This window comes from Rattus norvegicus, chromosome 2 (genome assembly GCF_021556685.1).
Source record: "Rattus norvegicus strain SHRSP/BbbUtx chromosome 2, alternate assembly SHRSP_T2T, whole genome shotgun sequence".
Classification (NCBI taxonomy): domain Eukaryota; kingdom Metazoa; phylum Chordata; class Mammalia; order Rodentia; family Muridae; genus Rattus; species Rattus norvegicus.
Window position 1 is genome coordinate 37569282 of NC_141535.1, and position 23353 is coordinate 37592634.

The 23353-nt window shown below is 39.0% G+C and overlaps 1 protein-coding gene across 4 annotated transcripts in view; it reads right to left on the reverse strand.

Moving 5' to 3' along the window:
• Window positions 1-23353, reverse strand: part of Cwc27 (CWC27 spliceosome associated cyclophilin) — a 203213-nt gene that overhangs the window by 79885 nt on the left and 99975 nt on the right. For all 4 annotated transcript variants that reach the window (NM_001013199.1, XM_087625985.1, XM_087625982.1 and 1 more), the window contains one exon: window positions 16980-17077. In NM_001013199.1, coding sequence (NP_001013217.1) covers window positions 16980-17077 — 98 coding nt within the window. The remainder of the gene's footprint in view (window positions 1-16979; window positions 17078-23353) is intronic.

The following is a 23353-nucleotide window of genomic DNA, read 5'->3' on the forward strand; positions in this document are numbered from 1 at the left end:
CCAGGGCTACACAGAAAAACCATTTTGAAAAACCAAAACCAACAAAGCAACCAAGCAACCAAACAAACAAAAAAACTGAACAGAAATTGTATATATTTATAAAGTACACTATAGTGTTCTGAAATATAAATAAAAATTGAAATGTGTATATATATATGTGTATATATATGTATACACACATACTTGAATTGAAAAAAATATATATAGTAGAATGACTAAATCAGATAATTATCTTCCTACCCCATGGTAAGAATACTTAAAGTCTACTTTCCTTGAGATTTTCAAATACATTAACTATGTTGCGAATTATAGTCACTATGCTGTATAATAAATCTCTTATTCTTCCTTTCTCTTAAAAATATTTCATTTGTACACATATAGATGTTTTGCCTACATATACATCTGTATACCACAGATATTCCTGGTACACATAGAGGCACTGGATCCTTGCAAATATGGTCATGGAGGTCATGAGCTACCTATATCTGTCATCTGGAAAAGCAGCCAGTGCTCTTAACCACATCTCTCCAGCCCCTTATTTACCCCTTCTAAGTGATTTTATACCCTTTGATCAACAGCTTCTCAGTTCCCGCCACCATCCTCACCCTAGCCTCTGGTAATCACCGTTTTCTGTCTGAACAAGTTTTTCAATAGTGCTTCCTATGGGGACAGCAGTGTATTTTCCTTCTGTCATCCTGATGAGTACGCCGCATAATTACTGATTTAATATACAGGGAGTTAGCATCTCACTGTGTATCCCTGGTAGGCCTGAGATTTGCTATGAAGACCAGATTGCCTTGAAGCACAGAGATCCGCCTGCCTCTGCTCCCGAGTGCTGGGTTAAAGGTGTGCCTTCCAGGCTGGGTGTGGTAAGCCTATTTTGACTATGCCTCTTCTTTCTGCCTTTACACTGAGCGTAGGATGCTAAAATGAAAATTCACTGGAAAAACATTTTGAAGGTTTAAAAACACACTTTATTATTTATTCACATATATATGTTTGAATGTACACATTTGTGTAGGTGCCCACAGAGGCCGGAAGGACATCAATGCCCCTGTAGTTGGGAGTCCCAGGCAGTTGGGAACCATGGAGTGGGCGCTGGGAACTGAACTCTGGTCCTCTGAAATTGGAGTAGCAAATACTTTTAAAGACTAAGCTCCTAACTTTTTTTTTTTTACATTTAATAATTAGTTAGATTAGTCAAGGTTTTCAGAGAAACAGAATAAAGAAGCAGATGCCCATACATGTAGAGATTCGTTTTAAGAAATTGGCTCACATGATTGCAAACTCACACTTGGGTTCCAGACTAAAAGCCAAAGGCTTGAGGCTGAAGAAATGTTTCTTTGTAAATCTGAAGGCAGGAAAGTGGCCCAGCTGCAGGTACTTACACAGGAAGAACTGCTTACCTTTTGGTGGGTCAGACTCAGTAAGCTATTAAGACTTTCAACTGCTTGGATGAAGGTCAACACTTGGGAGGGCAACTTTCTTCACTCAGGCTAATTCACATGCTATTTCTATTCCTAAATACTTTCACAGACATATCCCGAATATCGGGTGACATACAGAACTAAGCGATGTATTAGACTGAAGGGCTTCTGTCCATCTGACAGAAAGACCATCGGAATTTATTTTCCTGAAAGCAGCTGAAAGGAATATAAAACACATGGAGGAAACAGACTCTATGGCTGGGGTGGTAAGTGAGTAAAGTGCTTGCCCGGGCAAGGATGAGGACTACAGTTCAGATCCCAGCACTCAGGGAGACACAGGGGAGGTGGAGTCTGCAGCCCCAGTACCGAGGTGGTAGACACAGGTAGATCTTGGGAGCTTTCTGGGCCAACTGAGGTAGCAGAAACTGTACACTCCAGGTTCAGTAGGGAGTCCAGTCTCAAAAACTGAGGTGAAGAGCAAGAAGACAGCTCATGTCAACCTCTGGCCTCCATGTGGGCACACACTGGTGGGTGAAGGCACACCTAAGTATGCACATCCGTGCGTGTATATGTATATATATGCACAGTAAAAAAACAAAAAACTGGAGGTGGGGGTAGGTGAGTGAAGATGATTCCCTAACTCAGTGCTTCTTTCCTAATGCTGCAACCCTGTAATACAGTTCCTCGTGCTGTGGTGTCCCCCAACCATAAACTACTTTGTTGCTACTTCATTACTGTAATTTTGCTATTGTTATGAATTTTAACGAAAATATCTGAAATGTAGGATATCTAATATATGCCCTCCAGGGTTTCCACCCACAAATTAAGAACTGCTGCCCTAACTGGACAAGGGCACATCCCAACTAATATCAGAAGATTGCAGTGCCTCAGTTGGTCTCCCACAGTCAGAATCTTCATGAGGGAGCCTATAGAAAATGGAAGAACATGGAAATAGAGGGAAGAGAAATAAACATCACAAAACTAATCTGAGTCCCAAGTTCACACTGTTCAAAGCTAGAGGAATTAGAACACAGTCTTACAAGTAAATGGGAATTCTATTTCATTAGCAACTCATATCAAAAAAGTGGATAATACTCCTATCAACCTCCCAAAATACACTCAAGGCCTTTAATGTGAGACTACCTTTAACAAGGAGCAGCAGGTCACTACCACGAAAGTCACCACATACCTCAGAGGATGCTCACTGTCTACATGGAATCCTGATAATAAGCTCACAGAGCTGAGCAAACAGGTAAAGCAAGGCCAGCGTAAGTCTACCTGGTTCAGTAATGAACATTTTACCTTTTCCTTGGTGACAGATCGTGCTCCTGGGAACTGTGATCACAGCTAACAGGTCAGGATATGAAGTAATGTAAGAGCCCCTACATCTAAGATCCTGAGCTGCCTTGAATTCAGGGCTCTGTTCCATTTAGTTTATTTGTGGGTTCCTATCCTATGGCTTAAATATAGTTATAAAACATTCACGGTATCCAAGATCACCACTCGACTCAAACTTAGATTTTTCTCATTTCAAAGGCTGTATTCTTAATTGACTTTTGAAAACTGAGATCTGAGAATGCTATCTGCCACCACAGAAATTATAGCATTTACTGACTTTATGTTTTGAATTCTTTACTAATATATGCTATATTAGTATTATATATCATATAAGTAACAAATAATGTATAATATATATTTCTAATAGTTAAGCTAACATGTAAAATCTTGTACTAAAGAACAACCAAAGATACATGAAAATGGTACTTGAGCCATGCTATCTCTTAATGAGAACATATGAGAATGAATTCTTAAGAACTTTCTAGAGCAGCAGATAGAGAAGGAAAAGAACCCATGTTCTCCAGATCAGGCCAGTGGAACAGACATATCCAGGCATCCAGATGCTCCACAGTTGTGTGCCTTGGGCCTGGCATGGACTACACATTACATTTATGAAATGGTAGTTTCTATTACTGATGCAGAGGCCACTACACTGGGTCATATGACAATGCTCTGGGGCCAATAGAAGGCTGTTCAGAAGAGTGTGGAAAGTGGAGGTAGAACTAGAAAAGATGACGGCATCTAATACACAGGGATCCTGAAATCTCTGTTTAATCTTGAGTGTACTCCATCAGGTCTTCTGTGCACTTCTGTTGTGTCTGGGAAAAAACTGTTTCCTTAAAATCGTCCACCACTTCCAACTCTTACAATCTTTCTGTCCCCTCTTCAGCAAAGCCCCCTGAGCTGTGAGGGGAGGGGTGTGGTAAAGACCCTACTTAGGCTGTATACTCCACCGTCTCTCACTCTTTGAACACAGTGCAGTTGTGAGTCTCTGTGCTAATTGCCATCTACTGCAAGGAGCTTCTCTGATGAAGCCTGAGCATCTGTCATTAGGAGTCATTTTACTGCTATGTTCATTTAGCAAGATAGTAGTAGGATTTCCCCTGGGCCTATGACTTCTGTAGCCTTAGGCTCCTGTCTCATTAACGGTGTCAGACATGGGTCCTATCTCATGGACCAGACCTAACATCCATCAAAGAGTGGTTTCTCACTCCCCTAACATTTGTGCCACTATTGGAATAAGTCAGCATGTCTTTCAAGTAAATCCTTATTCTCTTTTCAGGGTTTGTGGCTAGGTGAGATTGAGGCCTGCAGGACAGTTTAACCTCTTGGTTTCTGTTTGCTGAAGGACATCATCCCTTAATGCACAACAGGATACTCTGCTTTATTCCTTCTCTCGGGAATCTGGATGCTGAGCATCATAATAAATCTAGGTCTGGGTTTACTGTGTTTTATCTTTTGAGGTCTCCAAGGCTCCTTTACCTTATGAGAAGAGTTCTTTGATTAGAAACCTTTCAGTTACCTTCTCTTTTTTTTTTTTTTTTACTTATTTTTTTTTTTTTATTATCTTGAGTATTTCTTATATACATTTCAAGTGTTATTCCCTTTCCCGGTTTCCGGGCAGACATCACCCTCCCCCCTCCCCTTCCTTGTGGGTGTTCCCCTCCCAAACCTCCCCCCATTGCCACCCTCCCCGCATAGTCTAGTTCACTGGGGGTTCAGTCTTAGCAGGACCCAGGGCTTCCCCTTCCACTGGTGCTCTTACTAGGATATTCATTGCTACCTATGGGGTCAGAGTCCAGGGTCAGTCCATGTATAGTCTTTAGGTAGTGGCTTAGTCCCTGGAAGCTCTGGTTGCTTGACATTGTTGTACTTTTGGGGTCTCGAGCACCTTCAAGCTCTTCCAGTTCTTTCTCTGATTCCTTCAACGGGGGACCTATTCTCAGTTCAGTGGTTTGCTGCTGGCATTCGCCTCTGTATTTGCTGTATTCTGGCTGTGTCTCTCAGGAGCGATCTACATCCGGCTCCTGTCGGTCTGCACTTCTTTGCTTCATCCATCTTGTCTAATTGGGTGGCTGTATATGTATGGGCCACCTGTGGGGCAGGCTCTGAATGGGTGTTCCTTCAGTCTCTGTTTTAATCTTTGCCTCTCCCTTCCCTGCCAAGGGTATTCTTTTTCCTCATTTAAAGAAGGAGTGAAGCATTCACATTTTGATCATCCGTCTTGAGTTTCCTTTGTTCTAGGGATCTAGGGTAATTCAAGCATTTGGGCTAATAGCCACTTATCAATGAGTGCATACCATGTATGTCTTTCTGTGAGTGGGTTAGCTCACTCAGGATGATATTTTCCAGTTCCAACCATTTGCCTACGAATTTCATAAACTCGTTGTTTTTGATAGCTGAGTAATATTCCATTGTGTAGATGTACCACATTTTCTGTATCCATTCCTCTGTTGAAGGGCATCTGGGTTCTTTCCAGTTTCTGGCTATTATAAATAAGGCTGCGATGAACATAGTGGAGCACGTGTCTCTTTTATATGTTGAGGCATCTTTTGGGTATATGCCCAAGAGAGGTATGGCTGGATCCTCAGGCAGTTCAATGTCCAATTTTCTGAGGAACCTCCAGACTGATTTCCAGAATGGTTTTACCAGTCTGCAATCCCACCAACAATGGAGGAGTGTTCCTCTTTCTCCACATCCTCGCCAGCATCTGCTGTCACCTGAGTTTTTGATCTTAGCCATTCTCACTGGTGTGAGGTGAAATCTCAGGGTTGTTTTGATTTGCATTTCCCTTATGACTAAAGATGTTGAACATTTCTTTAGGTGTTTCTCAGCCATTCGGCATTCCTCAGCTGTGAATTCTTTGTTCAGCTCTGAACCCCATTTTTTAATAGGGTTATTTGTTTCCCTGCGGTCTAACTTCTTGAGTTCTTTGTATATTTTGGATATAAGGCCTCTATCTGTTATAGGATTGGTAAAGATCTTTTCCCAATCTGTTGGTTGTCGTTTTGTCCTAACCACAGTGTCCTTTGCCTTACAGAAGCTTTGCAGTTTTATGAGATCCCATTTGTCGATTCTTGATCTTAGAGCATAAGCCATTGGTGTTTTGTTCAGGAAATTTTTTCCAGTGCCCATGTGTTCCAGATGCTTCCCTAGTTTTTCTTCTATTAGTTTGAGTGTGTCTGGTTTGATGTGGAGGTCCTTGATCCACTTGGACTTAAGCTTTGTACAGGGTGATAAGCATGGATCGATCTGCATTCTTCTACATGTTGCCCTCCAGTTGAACCAGCACCATTTGCTGAAAATGCTATCTTTTTTCCATTGGATGGTTTTGGCTCCTTTGTCATCAGTTACCTTCTCTTGATACCTCCCTCACCTTTTCCTCTCTTTGATATGAAGTTTGAGTGGGCATTTATTAGCTCTTCATTTCCAAGTATCCTGTTTATTTTGAGGCTAAATTCTAGAAATATTAATTTTCAATGTTATTACTCAATTTTCTAATATTCTTTTTAACAGTGTTTAATTTGCTATCAACCCTGCTAACCTTTTAGTGAGGTATTGTATTTTCACTTTCAGGAGACCTCTTCTACTTTCAAGTTGGCTTGTTTTTTATATTTTCAAGTCATTTTAGAAGTAGGGTGGGTGCATGACTTTAATCCCAGCACTCAGGAGGCAGAAAATCAGGTAGATCTCTGAGTTTGAGGTCAGCCTGATCTACATACCCAATGAGTTCCAGGACAACTGGAGCTACACAAAAGAAACCATATCTTGAAAAAACAAACAAAAACACCCCTCCCCAAAAAAGTGGGCTAGATATACTTCACACTTACTATCTTAATAATATCTGAGTTTTTGTGTACAATGAGCTAGATGTTTGCTGTGTCTTTTAGCTGCCACTCAGGGTAACTGGATTATATCTTTATGTGTTAATTATGGACCCCCCCCCTTAAGGATTGAGGATGAAAGTAAGTTAACAGCACCCCTTCCCCCCCCCCCCCCCGAGGATTTAAGTTTGCTTCCATTAGACTTTCACTTAGGGCTTGAGACTTTTCAATAGATTGTTGGCTGGAAGACTTCAGGCTTTCAACTTGTTGGAAGGTAATTTTTTTTTTTGCTAGAATTTTGAACACTCCTATTCTTGGCATCTGATACTATGTGCCATGATCTAGGATAGTAAGTCTTCCTCTGCTAAGCACGACGTAACCCAATCTTATTTTTGTTTTCTTAGCACTATAGGATGAGGTCTTTTGTTAGATTCTTCCTGCTTTTAGAAGACCTTGGGTTTTGTGAAAATTCCAAAATCAATGCTCAAGTCACCAGCAAATGTTCTTTGGGCTAAGGCCAGATAAGTACTTCACATATTTTTCTCAGTTCACACCTTTACTTATTCTCTGTTTTAAATATTACTGATCTTTTTGCAAGCCACAGGACCTCATGAGAAGCTGTTCTTACACTCCATCCACTTTCTTGTTGCTGCTGTTCTTCCATGGGAAAGATCAATTTAGATTTCTAGTTGGCCATGTTGCCAGAAACTGATGTTTTCCATAACATATTTATTTTTTGTCATCATTCCAAAATTATATAACTAATCTTTAGAAGGTTGCCTGTTTATGATAACAATGTGTTAGAAAGCTCTCAAATTTGCTGAAGGGGTTCTAGAAACAATTCTAGTCAAAATCACAGTGGAATTTCGTCATAATAAATTGTCTAACGTTGGATCACACTGGAACCCTAAGTAGTGAAAGAGTAGTGGTCTAGGGAGCAGGGCACGGATGTTAACTCTCTCACTCTGCTGGGTGGTGTTCTCTAAGCCCTGGCAATGGCTAGCCTTTGACTTTCTGATGGGTAAGTCTGGCTGATGATCTCATCAGGACCCAAATGATGATTACAGACATGCAGTGCAGTGTAACCAGAGCACACTCATGATCAAGAGCTTCTGGTACTTAGTACATTCCTTGAGGTTACCTTACAGTCACATTGTAAATGTTCAACAGCATAGTCTGAAGTAGGCTTCCACTCTGCTATGGCCATTTCCTAAAAATAATAAGTCAAAAAAGTATACAATGTTCTTGTGCCACTAAAGTCATTTCTAAATGATTTCCTGAGTATTTAGATCTAAGTTCTTAGAATTTCCTTATTCTTTTGTCTGTTGTGACATTTCCAGTTGACTGATATAATTAATAATATAATTTAGTGATTAATTATATGATTTTTAAGAAAAAAATACGCAGACTTAAGAGCTGCAATTTTAACACCTGCCAGGAGTTTTTGTGAGGAATCCTGAAAATACAACTATTTAAAATTGTTAGCACATTGTATCAATAATGTAAAAAGCCAACTTAGTATTGTGCAGATTAAGCTGTCCCAAACCAGTTCTAATGTAACAGGTGCACACTGTGGAGCTGTGGGAGAATCTCTTTCCAATGCGACTGAGTGCTGCAAGATGCTGAAGGTTCTGTGCACTCGCAAGAGTTACTGTGCATTGTCATTCTTGGCAATGTCACACAAACGGAAGACATCTCACTTAAAATAAGATCTTGACAACAGTCTGGAAAAGGTAAAACTATATTTCCAAATGGAAACACTGTTTAAAACCAAACAATTAATGATACTAGTTTTTCCACTGAGAGAATCTAAATTCTAAAACAAATCAACAAGCAACATAAGAATGCACACATAGCTCCCATCATTTCTTTTACTTCTATGTAGGAAAATCTAGTTATTTCAATTTAGAATCCAAACAGCAAACTATCTGCAATGTTTCCTTGCTGAGTTATCATAAGCCACTTGAGAAAGGAAGACACAGCATACTATTAAATCAATTAAGGATGGCTTAAAGTGAGTTTTTCTTTCTTTCTTTTTTTGGTGAGCAATAGAGATAACTCAAGAATGGAGTCCTTGGCTTTTGATGCTACAAATATTTTATACCCTAGGTCTGAGAGTCAGGAATATTTTTATTTTTATCTTTCTACATATGGTCCCTATATTCATCACCCACTATGCTTTATGCTGGCTAAAAGGACTGATAATTTAGGACTTGTTGGTCAGTTACAATAAAAGATTTTTTAAAAGGCACATTACAGATTATAATAAAATCACATTATTAGGGCAAACATAATGATGATTATGTCATGATGACAAAGTCTGGCAAACAAGTATTATATATTAACCATCCTGTGTTGGTTAACAGGATTATATGGATGATCTTTATACTTTTATGCTTTCCACAATTTCAGTAATTTGTAAAGGATCAATCTCTCCCTCCCTCCCTCCCTCCCTCCCTCCCTCCCTCCCTCCCTCCCTCCCTCCATCCATCCATCTGTCTTAGTTAGGGTCTTACTGCTGTGAACAGACACCATGACCAATGTAAGTTTTATAAAGGACAACTTTAATTGGGGCTGGTTTACAGGTTCAAAGGTTCAGTCCATTATCATCAAGACTGGAGCATGGCAGCATCCAGGCAGGCATGGTGCAGGAGAAGCTTAGAGTTCTAGATCTTCACCCAAAAGAAGGAAGAAACAGACTGAATATCCCCAGGCAGCTAGGAGGAGGGTCTCCAAGCCCACCCCAACAGTGACGCACTTCCTCCAACAAGGCCACACCTTCTAATAGTGCCACTCCCTGGGCCAAGCATATGCAAACCATCACATTCTACTCCCCGGCCTCCACAGACTTGTTTAAACATGTGAGTCTAAGGAGGCCTTACTGAAACTTAGCATAATAAAAAAGTATATTTAGTTCAACTTCCAAAGTTCTCATAGTCTATAGCAGTGTCAACAATGTTAAAAGTCCAAAGTTCAAAGTCTCTTCCAAGATCCATCCAATCACTTACCTGTAATCCCCGAATTAAGGCAGGCAACCAGCTGGGCAAACTCCACACTCCGCCATCTCCATGTCTGATGTCAAAGCAATCTTCAGATCTTCACCTCCTTTTTCATCTTTGTTGGCTTCACTTCTCCAGTTTAGCTTCAGGCTGACCCACACTACACTGTTCCAATTGTTCTTGGTGATCACCCCATGGTCCTGGTGTCTCTGATACACTGGGGTCTTCCATTGCATCTAGGCTTTACCTCTCTGGGCTCTCTTCATGGTGCCAAGCCTCAACTCCTTTGCTTGACCCCTTAGTCCTGGGCCATCAATTGCAACTGAGGGTTCATCTTTACTAATGGCCTTCCACGGCCTCTCACAGTGCCCAGCCTCAGCTGTTTTTTATGACCCCTTCATGCCTTTAAAACCAGTACCACCTGGATGATGCTTACACATTACCAAGTCCAGCCACAGCACGGGGTACAGCCTTGGCATCTCTGGAACACAGCTCTCAGAAAATACTTCCCAGATTTCACTTCAGTGATGCTGGTCTCTTTCTTAGCTCCAGCTAACCAGCATCAATTGTCCCAGGAGTCTCCTTCTCCTCTTGAATATAAAGCCAGAGACACGTGGCTGAAGCTGTTGAATTCTGCAGCTTTCAGAAGCTGGAACATGGCCCCCTTGTTCTATTACATTTCTAACTCCTTTACTGCCTAAAAGCTTGGCTGTCCTGGATAGTGCTCTGTAGATTGACATTGAATTTAGAGATCTGTATGCCTGTCGCCTGTCACTCCCATACAGTAACACACTTCCTTCAAAAAGGCCACACCTTCTAATTGTGCCACTCCCTGGGTCAAGCACATGCAAACCATCACTCACATCCATCCATCCATCCATCCATCCATCCATCCATCCATCCATCCATCCATCCAATATTCGTCCATCCACCTGTGTACTATCTTCGTCTATCTGAAGCAAGGTCTCACTATGAAGCTTAGAATGATCTCGGACTCCTGGCCTTCCTTCTTTAGCTTCCCATCTACAGGCATTTTTGCTACGAGTCTTACACTTACCATGATGCATTACATTTTTTGCTCACTTATGCATTTATTTATTTATTTATTCAGAATCTGCCTCTCGACTTTTCACTAAAAAACGTTACCACTGAATTTTTTAAAACCCAAGTGAAAAGCACTCATTCAGTCTGGGAATGTCAAGAAGAGGCCTGCAACCAGTGATTTACTATGTAACATGGCTGTCCCCAAGATCCATGGACTCACAAGTTAAAGAAGGTCTCTGACTTATGTTATCAAAAGATTCAACTCTTTATATAACCACTAAGGTATATACAGCCTGACATCTGCTAAAGACCTTTACTGAACATTTACTTCTTTTATGTACTTGAAGCATACCATATATTTTTAATATGACTTTTAGTAACAGAATTAAAGATAAAAACACAGAGTAGTGGGCTAGATAGATCCACAGAAGAGCCCCTGCTTTGGCTTTCTTTCTGCTAATTTATTCCTTGAATATCTGAGATATAAACCACACACTATGTTAGATAATTTCATGTCAACTTGACACATGTTAGAATTCAACTAAGAAAATGCACCCTTTCCTCCCCGACCCCCACCACTGGCCAGTATAGCACTTTCTTGCTGAATGATTAGTGTGGGAGGCTCAACCTACTGCAGTTGGTGCCACTAGTGGGTTGGTGCTTCTGCTGCTATAAGAAAGGATGAGCAATTCATGAGGAGCCAAGAGCAGTGCTCCTTTGTGTCCTGGGCTCCACTCTCCTGCCTTCAGCTCATGCCCTGACTTTGTGTGATGATGGGTTGTAATGTTGAAATATAAGATTAAATAAACTCTTTCCTCCCCCACTTGCCTTAGGTCCTGGTGCTTGACCACAGCGACAGAGACCTACCTAAGACGTGCGTTTTCACCCTTTTAGACATAACTGCCCATACCTCATTACTTTCTAAATTGTTCTAAACCTTAACTGAGAAGACACAGAATTAATTCCTGGCCTGAAGAGCTTTCTATGAATCAAACCCAAATATACTTCACATTTTACTCAAATAAAGTTAAAATTAACACCTACACGAGAACAAGACTTCTGGAACCTTTGACTGAACAGTGCATGGGGAAAGTTAGAAGCCTGGGGAAAGGACCAGTTTGCTCAGTGAGAACTCACTATGTGTGATGTTAAGTTAGCAGACCATGTGGGTCTTTCTTTCCCATCAAAACCAAGATTAATCTACTTTAACATTATATACTGGATAGACAGGAAGTAGTTAAATAAACACACACACACACACACACACACACACACACACACACACACACACACACACTTTCACAACTCAGTCAATCCTGGAACCCCTTCTCTGACTAATTCAGTACTAAGAGATAGTAGAAGCAACTTGAAATGCCCTGGTGTACTGAGAGGTGCACTGCACCTTGGAAGTATATTTCCTTGAGAGGCTTTGAAATCCTCCCTTGATTTATAAGCCAGATTTCCCCTCTCCTCTCACCTCTGGCAAGAATCACAGAGCAGGTATTGTCTGTTCAGAACCTGAAGGGGATCTGATGCCTTATCTCCTTAAGACCCATTAAAGTATCTGTCCAAACCTTTACCTCTGTGTGACTATGTTCAGTTTGTTACTACTTCTGAGAACCCGAAGAGGATTTAGACACAGTTTAATAAAAAAATTATATATTTTAATAAAAAGCAGAATGAGCCAACACAAGAAACCAACTTTCTCAATCATTAATTATGTCTTATTTTATATTTATTACCTTCCACAGCACTCCTGTGCACAAGCCAGGATGGTTCACAGTGGGACTAACGAGGGCCCCAGACTGTAAACAAGGGTGTCCTGACATTGTTGATATCTAGCCCAAACACTATGTTCCTTGTGTACCTAAACTGGGGTGTTTCCTCTTAGAACCAACTGTGGATTCTGTAATCAACTGAGAGAAGGAACAATTTTGAGTTTTGCAAGGTCCAATCTCACATTAATATGAAAATTTAGATTGGATGACTGTACTAATGGTTTTATTCCTTGGCATTTGACTTAGTTAACTTACCACTTAGATATTGTCTGCAGCCTTTCTAAAGTAAACAGGTGGCCATTGAGATGCCTGCAACCAAGCCCAACAACATGGGTTTTTTTCTAGGACCACACAGTAGAAACTGAGAATCAATTCCTGCAATTTGTCCTCTCACAACAGGCATGTTCTGTGATATGTGTGTACCCATAGGCATACATGTACACACACATACACACACACAAATATAATAAAAATTGAAAGTAAATAGAAGACAAGTGGCAAAATTATTTCCTCTTAAGTGTACTTACGTCTATTAACTAATATTACTATATGACTCAAGGAATGGCAAAATTTATCTCTATAAAGGAAGACGAATACAATGAGGTCATATTTCAAAGTAATTTGCATAGTGTGATAGAACAGATTTAAAATGACTGTTAAATCATCAGTTATGAATATGAATCTGGCCCAGGAAACTGGATAAAAATTATAAACCCAGAGGAATATTAATCTCCTAATCAGAGGGTTCCTAAGATGCCCTAATCCTTCAAGTAAACACCACACCTATCAGAGTACAGGATTTAGTGGAAGACATCCATTCATGCAAGTGAACAAGAATTAGAATGCAGGGCTTTTCTTCATTGTCTAAATTTCTTCCCAGATTTAATTTAATCCAATTAATTAATTGCCACACCCTAAATTCTGACATGAAGTGTGTACTATCAGCATGTGATAAGACTTGCAAGATAACTCATGAGACCAGGAAGCTTTCACTGGACATTTAAAGAAGGTGCGTGAGGTCACACATTCAAACAGTGTGAAAGCAGACATCAATAGGTTTTTCTTCTAGCACATTTAAAATTATTATTTTTACATAGTAATGTAATTTTTATTAAATGTTCTCAACAATAAGAAGCCTGAAGGGTATATAAGGTGTTTTACAATATGATTAAATGATAAATTTGTGATTCTGAAATGAAGAATAATACAGATCTTCATAAGCCCATACTGAGATGAAGAGTAGAAGATCTCCTTTTTTCTTCCTCTGTACATCTAAAGAGATTACTTTTATTCCAAGTAATAAAAGTGGCAGAAGCCAATGAAAACAGAATGGCACTATTATAGTTTTACAATAAATAACTAAAGGAAAGATCTATCATCTACCAGCAGATGCTAAATTTAGTGCAACATGCCAATGAGTGTGTGTCTGCAAATGTTTTTAAATTGTAAAGGAGTAAAGCATGACTGCGTAGTGCAGATAGTAACACCCAAGCATGGTGATATCAGGTGAGTCACGGACAGGACTGTACTGTTAACAATGTGTGAACAATGCAATTTCGGTGTCGATGTTTCTAAAACATGAGAGACCAAACTCAAGTTGACAAATATTTTCACAAAATATTTAACCAGGACTCTTTAAAGCAGTGTTCTTAACTTTCCTCATGCTGTGGCCCTTTAATACAGTTCTTCTTGTGCTTTACCACAACTAAAAGATTATCTCGTTACTACTTCATAACTGTAATTTTGCTACTGTCATGAATCATGATATAAACATCTGATACATAAGATATCTGCTATGTCACTTCCACAGGGGTGGGGCCCACAGGTTGAGAACCACTGCTTTAAAGGTGATGAAGCATATGGAAGGACTAGGCAACAGTCAGAGTTGAGGACAGCAGAAACGTAAGGCAATGTGGAGCCTGAGACACAAGAAAGGATCCTAGTAGAACAGAAAGTAAAATCCCAGTAAGGGCTGCAGTTAGGTAACAGCACGGTCAAGCGGTCAAATCCTAACGGCTCGGCTTGTACCACTGTACTCTGATTTATCTTAATGTTATAAGTACATGGAAACTCAGAATTTTAACTTGTGTTAAGTATAAAATTTATTCAAAATTGGGCTTTGAGATGCCTCAACAGGTAAATGTGCTTGTTGTGCAACCCAATTATCTAAGTTCTACCCTGGAATCCATGTAAAATGCCAGCTTCTGTAGCACACATTTGTAGCCCCAGCAATCGTACCACAAAGGGAGGCAGAGATAGGACAATCAGCTGGGTAGCTTGTGGGCCAGCTAGCCTAGAGTGCATAGAATTAGGAATCAGACCCAGCCTCAAACAATGGGTGGCATCTGACCCCCACAAACATGCCCTTGTACTCATACCCACTAATACAAACTAACTAAAAAAATGTTCAAGGTCATTAGAAATGAACTAAATATGCTTTAAAATTATTTCAAAATAAGACAATTTTAAAAAGCAGATCATTCTGAAAGTGTAGAAAACACAATGACAACCAACCCTACATTTTTGAAGCTAGTTTTATCATTCAGATTTAGGACAAATCCAATTACTTCTACATGATATACAGAAAATTAAAATGAAGAAAATAATTACTAATACACATCTCTAATCATAACACTAAAGACTCCAACATGACCTGTTTCACCTACATATAGACTGAAACAGGGTCTTATGACCCTAAGCCAAACTTTCTCTCCCAGGTTACAACTGGTGTCAAAAAGCTGACAGATTCCGCAGTCTGGTGTAGGTTGTGGGACAGTGCCAGCAGAGCAGGTGTCTGCCCATTTCTCCTTCTAGAGCCTGCACTACAGAGCAGGGCTCATTCCATTGCCAACACCACACCCTACTCTAGCAGAGATTTCAATACATGGGGGCACTCATATTTATTAGCTTAAAACTTAGTAACACACTTAAGTAAAAGACATTTCTATTCCTGGAGAAATACTCCCATATATTTAACATGATTTTAATATAAGAAACAATCCATTGGATAAAACATACAATAATCTTACTAAACTTATTTCAAATCTCTACTGTCAATACAGCTTTTTTCTACTGAGTTACATTTTAACTGCATGAGCTGGTCATGAGTAAGTTCATCCTTTCCTTTACAGTTTGAGCCATTATGGATGATTTAAAGTTTTAGCAACTAATTTGAACGTATACGCCACTGACTTAAATTTTTCATTAAGGACTTGCCTTCATTTCAAATCATGGGAGATACACCCCAAATAATCTCTGGATTATACTGCTAAGCAGCTACGGAGCACTTCCCTTGCTGCCTACAACAATAATATTTTCCACACTTAATATACTGCTGTTTGACATCAGCTCGGGCTTGATAGATGATGTCTGTTATTTTCTTAAACAGAACTTCAATAGCCACTTCAAAATCTAACATAAAAATACTCTGCTTTGCAAAAACATGAGGGTGAAACTGCACAAGGTAATGGATTACAGTAAATCTACTACACATTTCAGAGTAAATGAATAAAATTTACAAAAAAACAAAAACCAAAAAAAAAAAAAGAAGAAATAGGTTTAAGTGTTTTAAGCTGTACATTCCATGGTTTATTATGAAATCATTTCAAAGGTCTTAGTGAAGTAGAATAGCTTTTTCTGAAGCTGGCCTTTTTTAAAAAAACAAACAAACAAACAAACAAACAAAAAACCAAACCATAGTGACTCTTAATATAGAAACTCATATAACAGTTCAGTAGTATATTGACAAGCTTTATAAATGTTAGACTTCCTATGTCTTACTGTAGAGTACAACCAAACATAAATGGATGGGTGAGATGGTGATGTGCTTGTTACATAAGTATAAAGATCGCGGTTAGCATTCCCAGAACCCATGTCAAATCAGACATGGTGGTGTTTTCTGTCTTCCTATGGTGAAATGATAAAGAGAGACCCGAGAATCCCCGGAAACCCCATGGCCTGCTAGCATGAAGTATATGGTGGTGAACAGTAAGACCGCATCTCAAACCAACTGGAAGGCTGAAACTGATATCTGAACTTGTCCTCTGACCTCTACACAGCTCCCTCCATGTATACACCTCTGTGCACATGCAGCTGTGCACAAATACACACGTGCACATTAAAGCAAGAACAACGAAGTCCAATAGGGATTTAACACAATTCAAACCAAACATAGGAATGTTTGTATGAGTCCTAGCATAGGTCTAAAATCCTTAAATGCCTTAAAAAATGTGTGCAGTGTAGAAAGAATGAAAAATTTCTGTACACTTTAATTCAGTTACATAAAGCAACAGTAAGTCTTACCTGGTTTTGAAGTGCTCACTAAGGTTACTTAAAAACAATAATTATGGTCCTGTTTGCATCCAACTTATTTTTCAGAAAAATTATCTCCTTAAGTGAAAACTTATTTTGGGTAACTTCCCAGCATAAGTTTATAGAAAAAAACAAAACTGCCAATCCTTCAGGAAGAGGAGGAAAGCAGGAGGCATCAAGAAGGTAGATCTCTGGGGGCTCCCCCCAGACACAGTCATACTTAAATGAAGGATAGTGCAAGCCCCACAAAACCCTTACCTTCACTTCCTTTCTCTGCTTTTGTGGCACTTTCTTTCTTCTGTTTTGCTGCTAAGAGTTCCCGCTTTAATTGCCTTGCTTCTTTTCTGAGCTCTTCACTATAAAGCAAAGGAGACATTTAAGTTTAACGAAGAAAAACTGGGTCAGCAAAAGCAGAACTGTTTAATTTTAGATGTGCTAAATTAGAGAAAAAGCCAATAAATTAATTTTCTGCTATGCACACGCATTCGTCGATAATATTACATAAGTTGTCATTTTTCACAATAACAGTATAATTATCTATATGTGGAGTAGAAGAAGGTAAGTAGTAGTTTGAATAAGACATCCTGTAGAGTCTCGGCATTTGAGTAACAGGTTGATGGTGCCATTTGGCTGAGGAGGTGTGGCTATGCTGGAGCAAATAGAGTCACTGGCTTTTGGAGTTAAAGACTTATGCCATGTTGAGTTTACTCTCTTGGCTCCTTGTTTGCTACTTTGAGATGTGAGCTGTCTGCACCTCCCCAGTGTGACAGCATAGACTCTTACACCCCCGGAACAATAAACCCAAAATAAACCCTTCTATATGCTGCTTTGGTCAGGGTGTTTTCTCACAGCAACAAAAAGGAGCTAATACAGTGTCTTCGCTAGGGTTTCTATTGCTATGATGAGTCACTATGACCAAAAAGCAACTTGAGGAACAGGTTTATCTGATTTACACTTCCATATAACTGTGCATCATTAAAGGAAGTCAGGGCAGGAACTCAAACAGGGCAGGCAGGAGCTGTTGGAGGGGTGCTGCTTACTGGTTTGCTTCATGGCTTGCTCAGTCTACTTTTTTATAGAACCTATGACCATCAGCCCTGGGATGGAACTATCCACAATGGGCTGGGCCTTCCTTCATCAATATTTAATTAGTAAAATGCCTTTCAACCAGATCTTATGGAGGCATTTTCTCAATTAAGGTTCCCCTCTTTTGGATAACTCCAGTTGTGTGTCAAATTGACGTAAGACCAGACAATACATACAGCTAGTGGAAACTGGCCCGCTGTTTTCCAAATTTACTAGTGAATTTAACCCTAGTCTCAAGGGCTGTGTCAAATCACAATTTAAAAATGTATTTTTTTTGAACATAGGGCCTTTGTAGGTATCCCAGGTTGACCTGGGGAAGGCTACACAGCTCAAAGTGGCCTTGAACACAAAAGCCCCTACTTCCTCCTCCTGTCTATAGGCATGTACGAGTATACCAGGCACACACAAAAGATTTTCAGTAAGTACTGATCATTAAATCTGGATATACATAAAATAGACCAACTTCAAACTTGTTTAATTACCAAAGTTTTACCAGTAATTACCATTTATTAAGCAATTATTACATGATAGTTGCATAGCTAAATTCATTTAAAATTTATCTGATTATTCAAAGTTTCTAGTTCTCTGGCCACGGTGTGCTTATTTAAGTTTTCTCAGCACTCAGGAGGCTGAAGCAGAAGGACTACTGTGAGTTTAAGGCATGTCTAGGCTATATGGTGAGTTCTAGGTCAGTATGTGCTACAAAGTGAGACCATGTTCTATCAACTCCCCAACCCTATTTTTAAAAACTCATCTAATATCGCACTTGGCATGTAATTTCCTCTCTATGAAACCTTCCAGGCTAACCTATTCTAGAAATTAACATGCTGTGTCATGTGTAAAAAGCGTGTGCTAGCTGACAAGCCGTTAGCCAAGCGACCTGCTTCTGCAACACAGCATTAAGGTAGAAGCTCCAGACTTACTTCCTGACAAAGCTTATTAACTGCTCATATCATGCACCTTAGTTTGGCTATGGTTTACTACTCCTCCAGAGTCCGTGGGGTGGATTTTTGCCCTCAGTCATAGTATAGTGATAGAAAGAACCTTTAAGAGGTAGGGAATCCTTAGGCCTATTGGAGGAGGTCAGCATTGGAAGGAATTATCTTTAGTTTTCTGTTTCAAGATCTAATCGGTCTTTTAAACAGGCTTTCAACACTGATGTTTACCATCAGGTTAACAGAGCTATGGTGGGGTCTTAAAATATATAATACCTATATATTTAATACTTATTAGAATGTATATCTAAGTAACTAATTCAAATCCTAGACATGTTATATCCTTAAAAGACAAGTATTTACTCTATTTACAAGAAATCACACTGGATTAGTGATGCTTACAGAAGTCTGGAAGATCACGAAGACACTACACCCTAATCGCCAAAGTTATTCAAGCTACGCTTAAGCCTAGATAGTTCTGCACTGACCCATCCTTACTGGCACAGCCAGCCAGCCCACGGTCTCACATGACAGAGGCAGCTATAAATGAAGCCCAACACAAAGTTTCAAAGCCCCTTAAAACATTAGGAAATTTTTGTAATTTCTTTTTGTAACTTAATTTCACAGTTTTTGAGTATGAACTTTGTATACAATCATGTTATGTCACCACGTCAAAAGGCAGTACACTGCTTTGTGTAAAGCTTCCTATTCGTCCTGATTCCCACTGTAGTACTTACTAACTAGGTTTATCAGAGTGAAAGACCTTATAAATATGCAAGCTTCAGTTCTCTTGGTTTGCTACACAAACAGCCCCCTTATGTGTTACTTGGCTTTCAAGACCCTTAAACTACCCTCTCTAATCCAAGTTGACCACCTCTTAAATATTTTCAGTCCTTTGTTTCTAACTGAGCTCGCAGTACTCTTGAAATCATCAAAACCATTTCCTAAGCTCTACTTCATGGTCCACCCATGGCAATTCCATCAACATCATAGTAATTCTGGATATTATACTGATAATCATTTTACTACTATCCTCATCAGAACTCTTAATTTTCTTGAACCATCTGGCCCTGCAAATGAGACGTGGCTGCTTGGAGTAACCATGACTATGGTCAGGTTGTCCTGTATCCCTTTAGGGGCTGTTCTAAGAGAAAAGCCTCCATTGAAAGATGAGCTGCCACCTGGGGCTCTGAAAATGCCCCTTGTAACAAATGCCCTCATGATTTCAGTGTGCACTGAGGTTTGGGAGCCAATGTTTAGCATTCTACTGGAGAAACTATCTTTTCTTTTTTACAATTTCAAGCATTCTTACTCACTGATTTTTTTCATTCAGCAAACAAACAAACTCAAATTTCTCTACAGTCTGATGGAATCAAGTGATTATTATCTTTACAAATGGACTCCATCCTGGAAAGAGAAATTTATATATACAGTCTGCGTTACAATCCTGGCAATCTATCCCTCTCAAGTCTCATGAACTGCTTCTTTACCAACCAAATTCAATAGCCTGTCTTGAGATCTCTTCTTTCCAGATGGTCTTGCTATCATTCAAAGATGTTAACTATTTCCTTCCTGAAATTTTATCTGAACCAGACTGGTCAGCATTCTGGAGTTAAGATTTCCCAATTGTCCTTGTCTTGGTTTTTCTTTCTCTTCTAAATTTAAATCTGCTGGAATTTCCTTATCTGTATGTAGTGGCACTTTAGTCTCATGATATCAAATACCATTCCTAGATAGCTTACTTGCAAATCTAGGGTGAATGCTTTGCCTTGAGTTTGGCCCTATCTTTCTAACTACTACACATTTCCATACAGAGCACGGTGAGTGCCTTAGGAAGTAAATATAAGACAACAGTAAGCAGAAAAAATATGAAAATGAGCTGGGCAGTGGCGGTGCACACCTTGAATCCCACCCCTTGGAAGGCAGAGGCAGGTGCATCTCTGAAAGTTCAGGGCCAGCCTGGTCTACAGAGTGAGTTCCAGAACTGTCAAGGCTACACACACACACACACACACACACACACACACACACACACACAAACCCCTGTTTGAAACTTTCTCTCCATCCCCAAAAAAGTAAAAAGAAAATCTTTAATTATACATAATTTAATTATTTCAATTAAATATATTTTTGTTTCAACATATAAAAAGAAAATATTACCTTATATCCAAGATATTTTTACTAAGTCTTCCCAATCTGTCATCTATTTTACTCTTAAGGAGTACTGAAATTCTGCCTAAGCACATTTCAAGGGCTCTGATCTAGATGGAGAGTCCACCCATCAGATGTCTCAACATAAACACACACTCTCATATACAAACAGGATGTCTCGCGTTTTGTGAACAAGTCTACTTTTCATGTACCTAATGGTAGAATTATTATCTCTCTCAAGAAAAGACTTCAAACTTCTTCAGGACTGCTCTGTTTCCACTGGATCAGTGTTAAAGTACATCATTATCATCACACACACACACACACACACACACACACACACACACACACACACACACACACACAGACACTACTTTCTCTTGGCATTCGCCATCAATGCCCACTCAGGCTCTTATATACACTCTGGATAACGTAATTACTTCCTTCTTCTTGAAGTTGTGGACACAATCCTAAAAGTCTCTAGTTCAGTCAGTGTGACTGAACTGTGTAGTCTCCTCTACTCACTAGACACTACTGTCTTTTACTCTGCTGGTTTTCAGTTGGGTTAGTAATTCAGCCATTTAGAGGATTTTTTTTTTTTGAAAACTAAGATTATTTTGCAGGTTGAAGACCAAATGCTGCATTTGTATATGTGACAAATCAGCTATGAGTATAATTTGAAGTATATAAAGAATGAGGCTAAGGAACTATATAGCATGTAAAACACTACTGCACCAGAAAAGAATATTAATTAAGAAATTAACTTGGATCAAAAGTAGATCATAAGTGATAGAGTCTGGATCAGAAAGTTGACTCTCACTTAGCAGTTGAGAAGTGACTTCAGAATAGTTACTTAACTTTTCTGAGACTTAGTTCTCCTACTATACAGTTAAGGATGGTTGTAAGATACTGAAAACACAATAAATGTTCAAAAAGTGCTTATTCTGTAGGTCAGATATGTCAAATATCACTATTGCTTAGGACTGTTTATCATTTAGAAAAATTCATAATTATTTAAGTAAAAGCCACCCTTGGTATCCATGGAGAATAATTTTATTCATAATTTGAAAGTGCAAAACAGTAAAAATATATCCCTAATAAATTTAGACACTCTGTTGAAGTAATGTAACATAAACTGAACCAAAATGACTAAAAACTCAAAAAAGACAATGAGACAGAAAAGCATAGATCTACACAAAATATTATAAATTTCTCACTATGTTGACATTTTCAAGTGAATCAGGACTTTCAATGTTGTAAAAATCTTTCAGACCTGTAAAATATCACATTTGTCTATACTTTTGGAATCCATAACTCTTGGAATGCAGTATAACTTTAAAAATTATTATTTAGAACGCAGTCTAATTTTAAGGATCCTAATCTTACATTCTCTAGAACATAATCCCCCTATCCACTGGCAAGAAATATGTTTAAATCTGTTAAAACAAAAATGAAAATTATAATCTTGAAATATATATCAGTATGTACTGCCAAAACCATGAGCCTGCTTTAGGGTCCAAGAAAGCATCGGCTCGGCCTCCTCAAGGCCTAGTTTCTGTTTGAGTAATAAGAGAAAATGCCTTTATAAACAGCTTCTGCTGCTAAGTCTAAGGTAAGCTTTTGTTCTAATGGGTATGTTTCTAATTATATATTCATCTAAACTTTAATACAGTTTGAATACAACATTATTAACCAGTGAATAATTCTGTACTGCTCTATGTATATATTTTAATCTAATAAATCTACAGTACCTTGCCTTCTTACTAGAGAGTACTAATTTATTCAACAATATCTAATATTTACATGTAGCATTCTGGATACAGGCACAGAAATCAAGGTAAGCAAGAAAAGATGGGAACTTAACTTCATTAAATTCAATTAATTACTTCATTGATGATACTCTTCTTAATAGCATGTAATACAGTCACTGTGTAAGTTAGAGGCTGAGGTTTATGGAGAGTAAGTACCACCATTCACTGAGGGAACAAGAAAGTAAAACAGAAATGTAGAAATTGTAATCTATTTCTTTCTAAAGCACCATACCGACAGGAACACAAAGTCTTTGAGGAGCCTGAGTCGCAAAGGATACCAATAATGAAAACAGTGCATGATTAAAAAGCAACAAAGAAACGGTTGAAGCACTTAGAAATTCTGCAAGAGAAAGATTTCTGCAGGCTAAGTGAGAGATGACTTTGCAGAAGAGTCATGAATTGGATCCTACACAATAGTTAGTAATGTGCCATGTGGAGGAGCCAGTACGAAGAGGTGTTTAAACGGCAGCTTTAAATCTGGACAGGAAGCAGAGTAAGAAGAAGACAGGTTAACTGATTCTGTACATAGAGTGCTAGACGTACACGCTGTACCACTGAGTTCTGCCCCTAGAACATGTGTAAAAAGCTGGATGTGAGCCAGGCAAGGTGGTGCACACCTTTAATATTAGCATTCAGGAGGCAGAAGCAA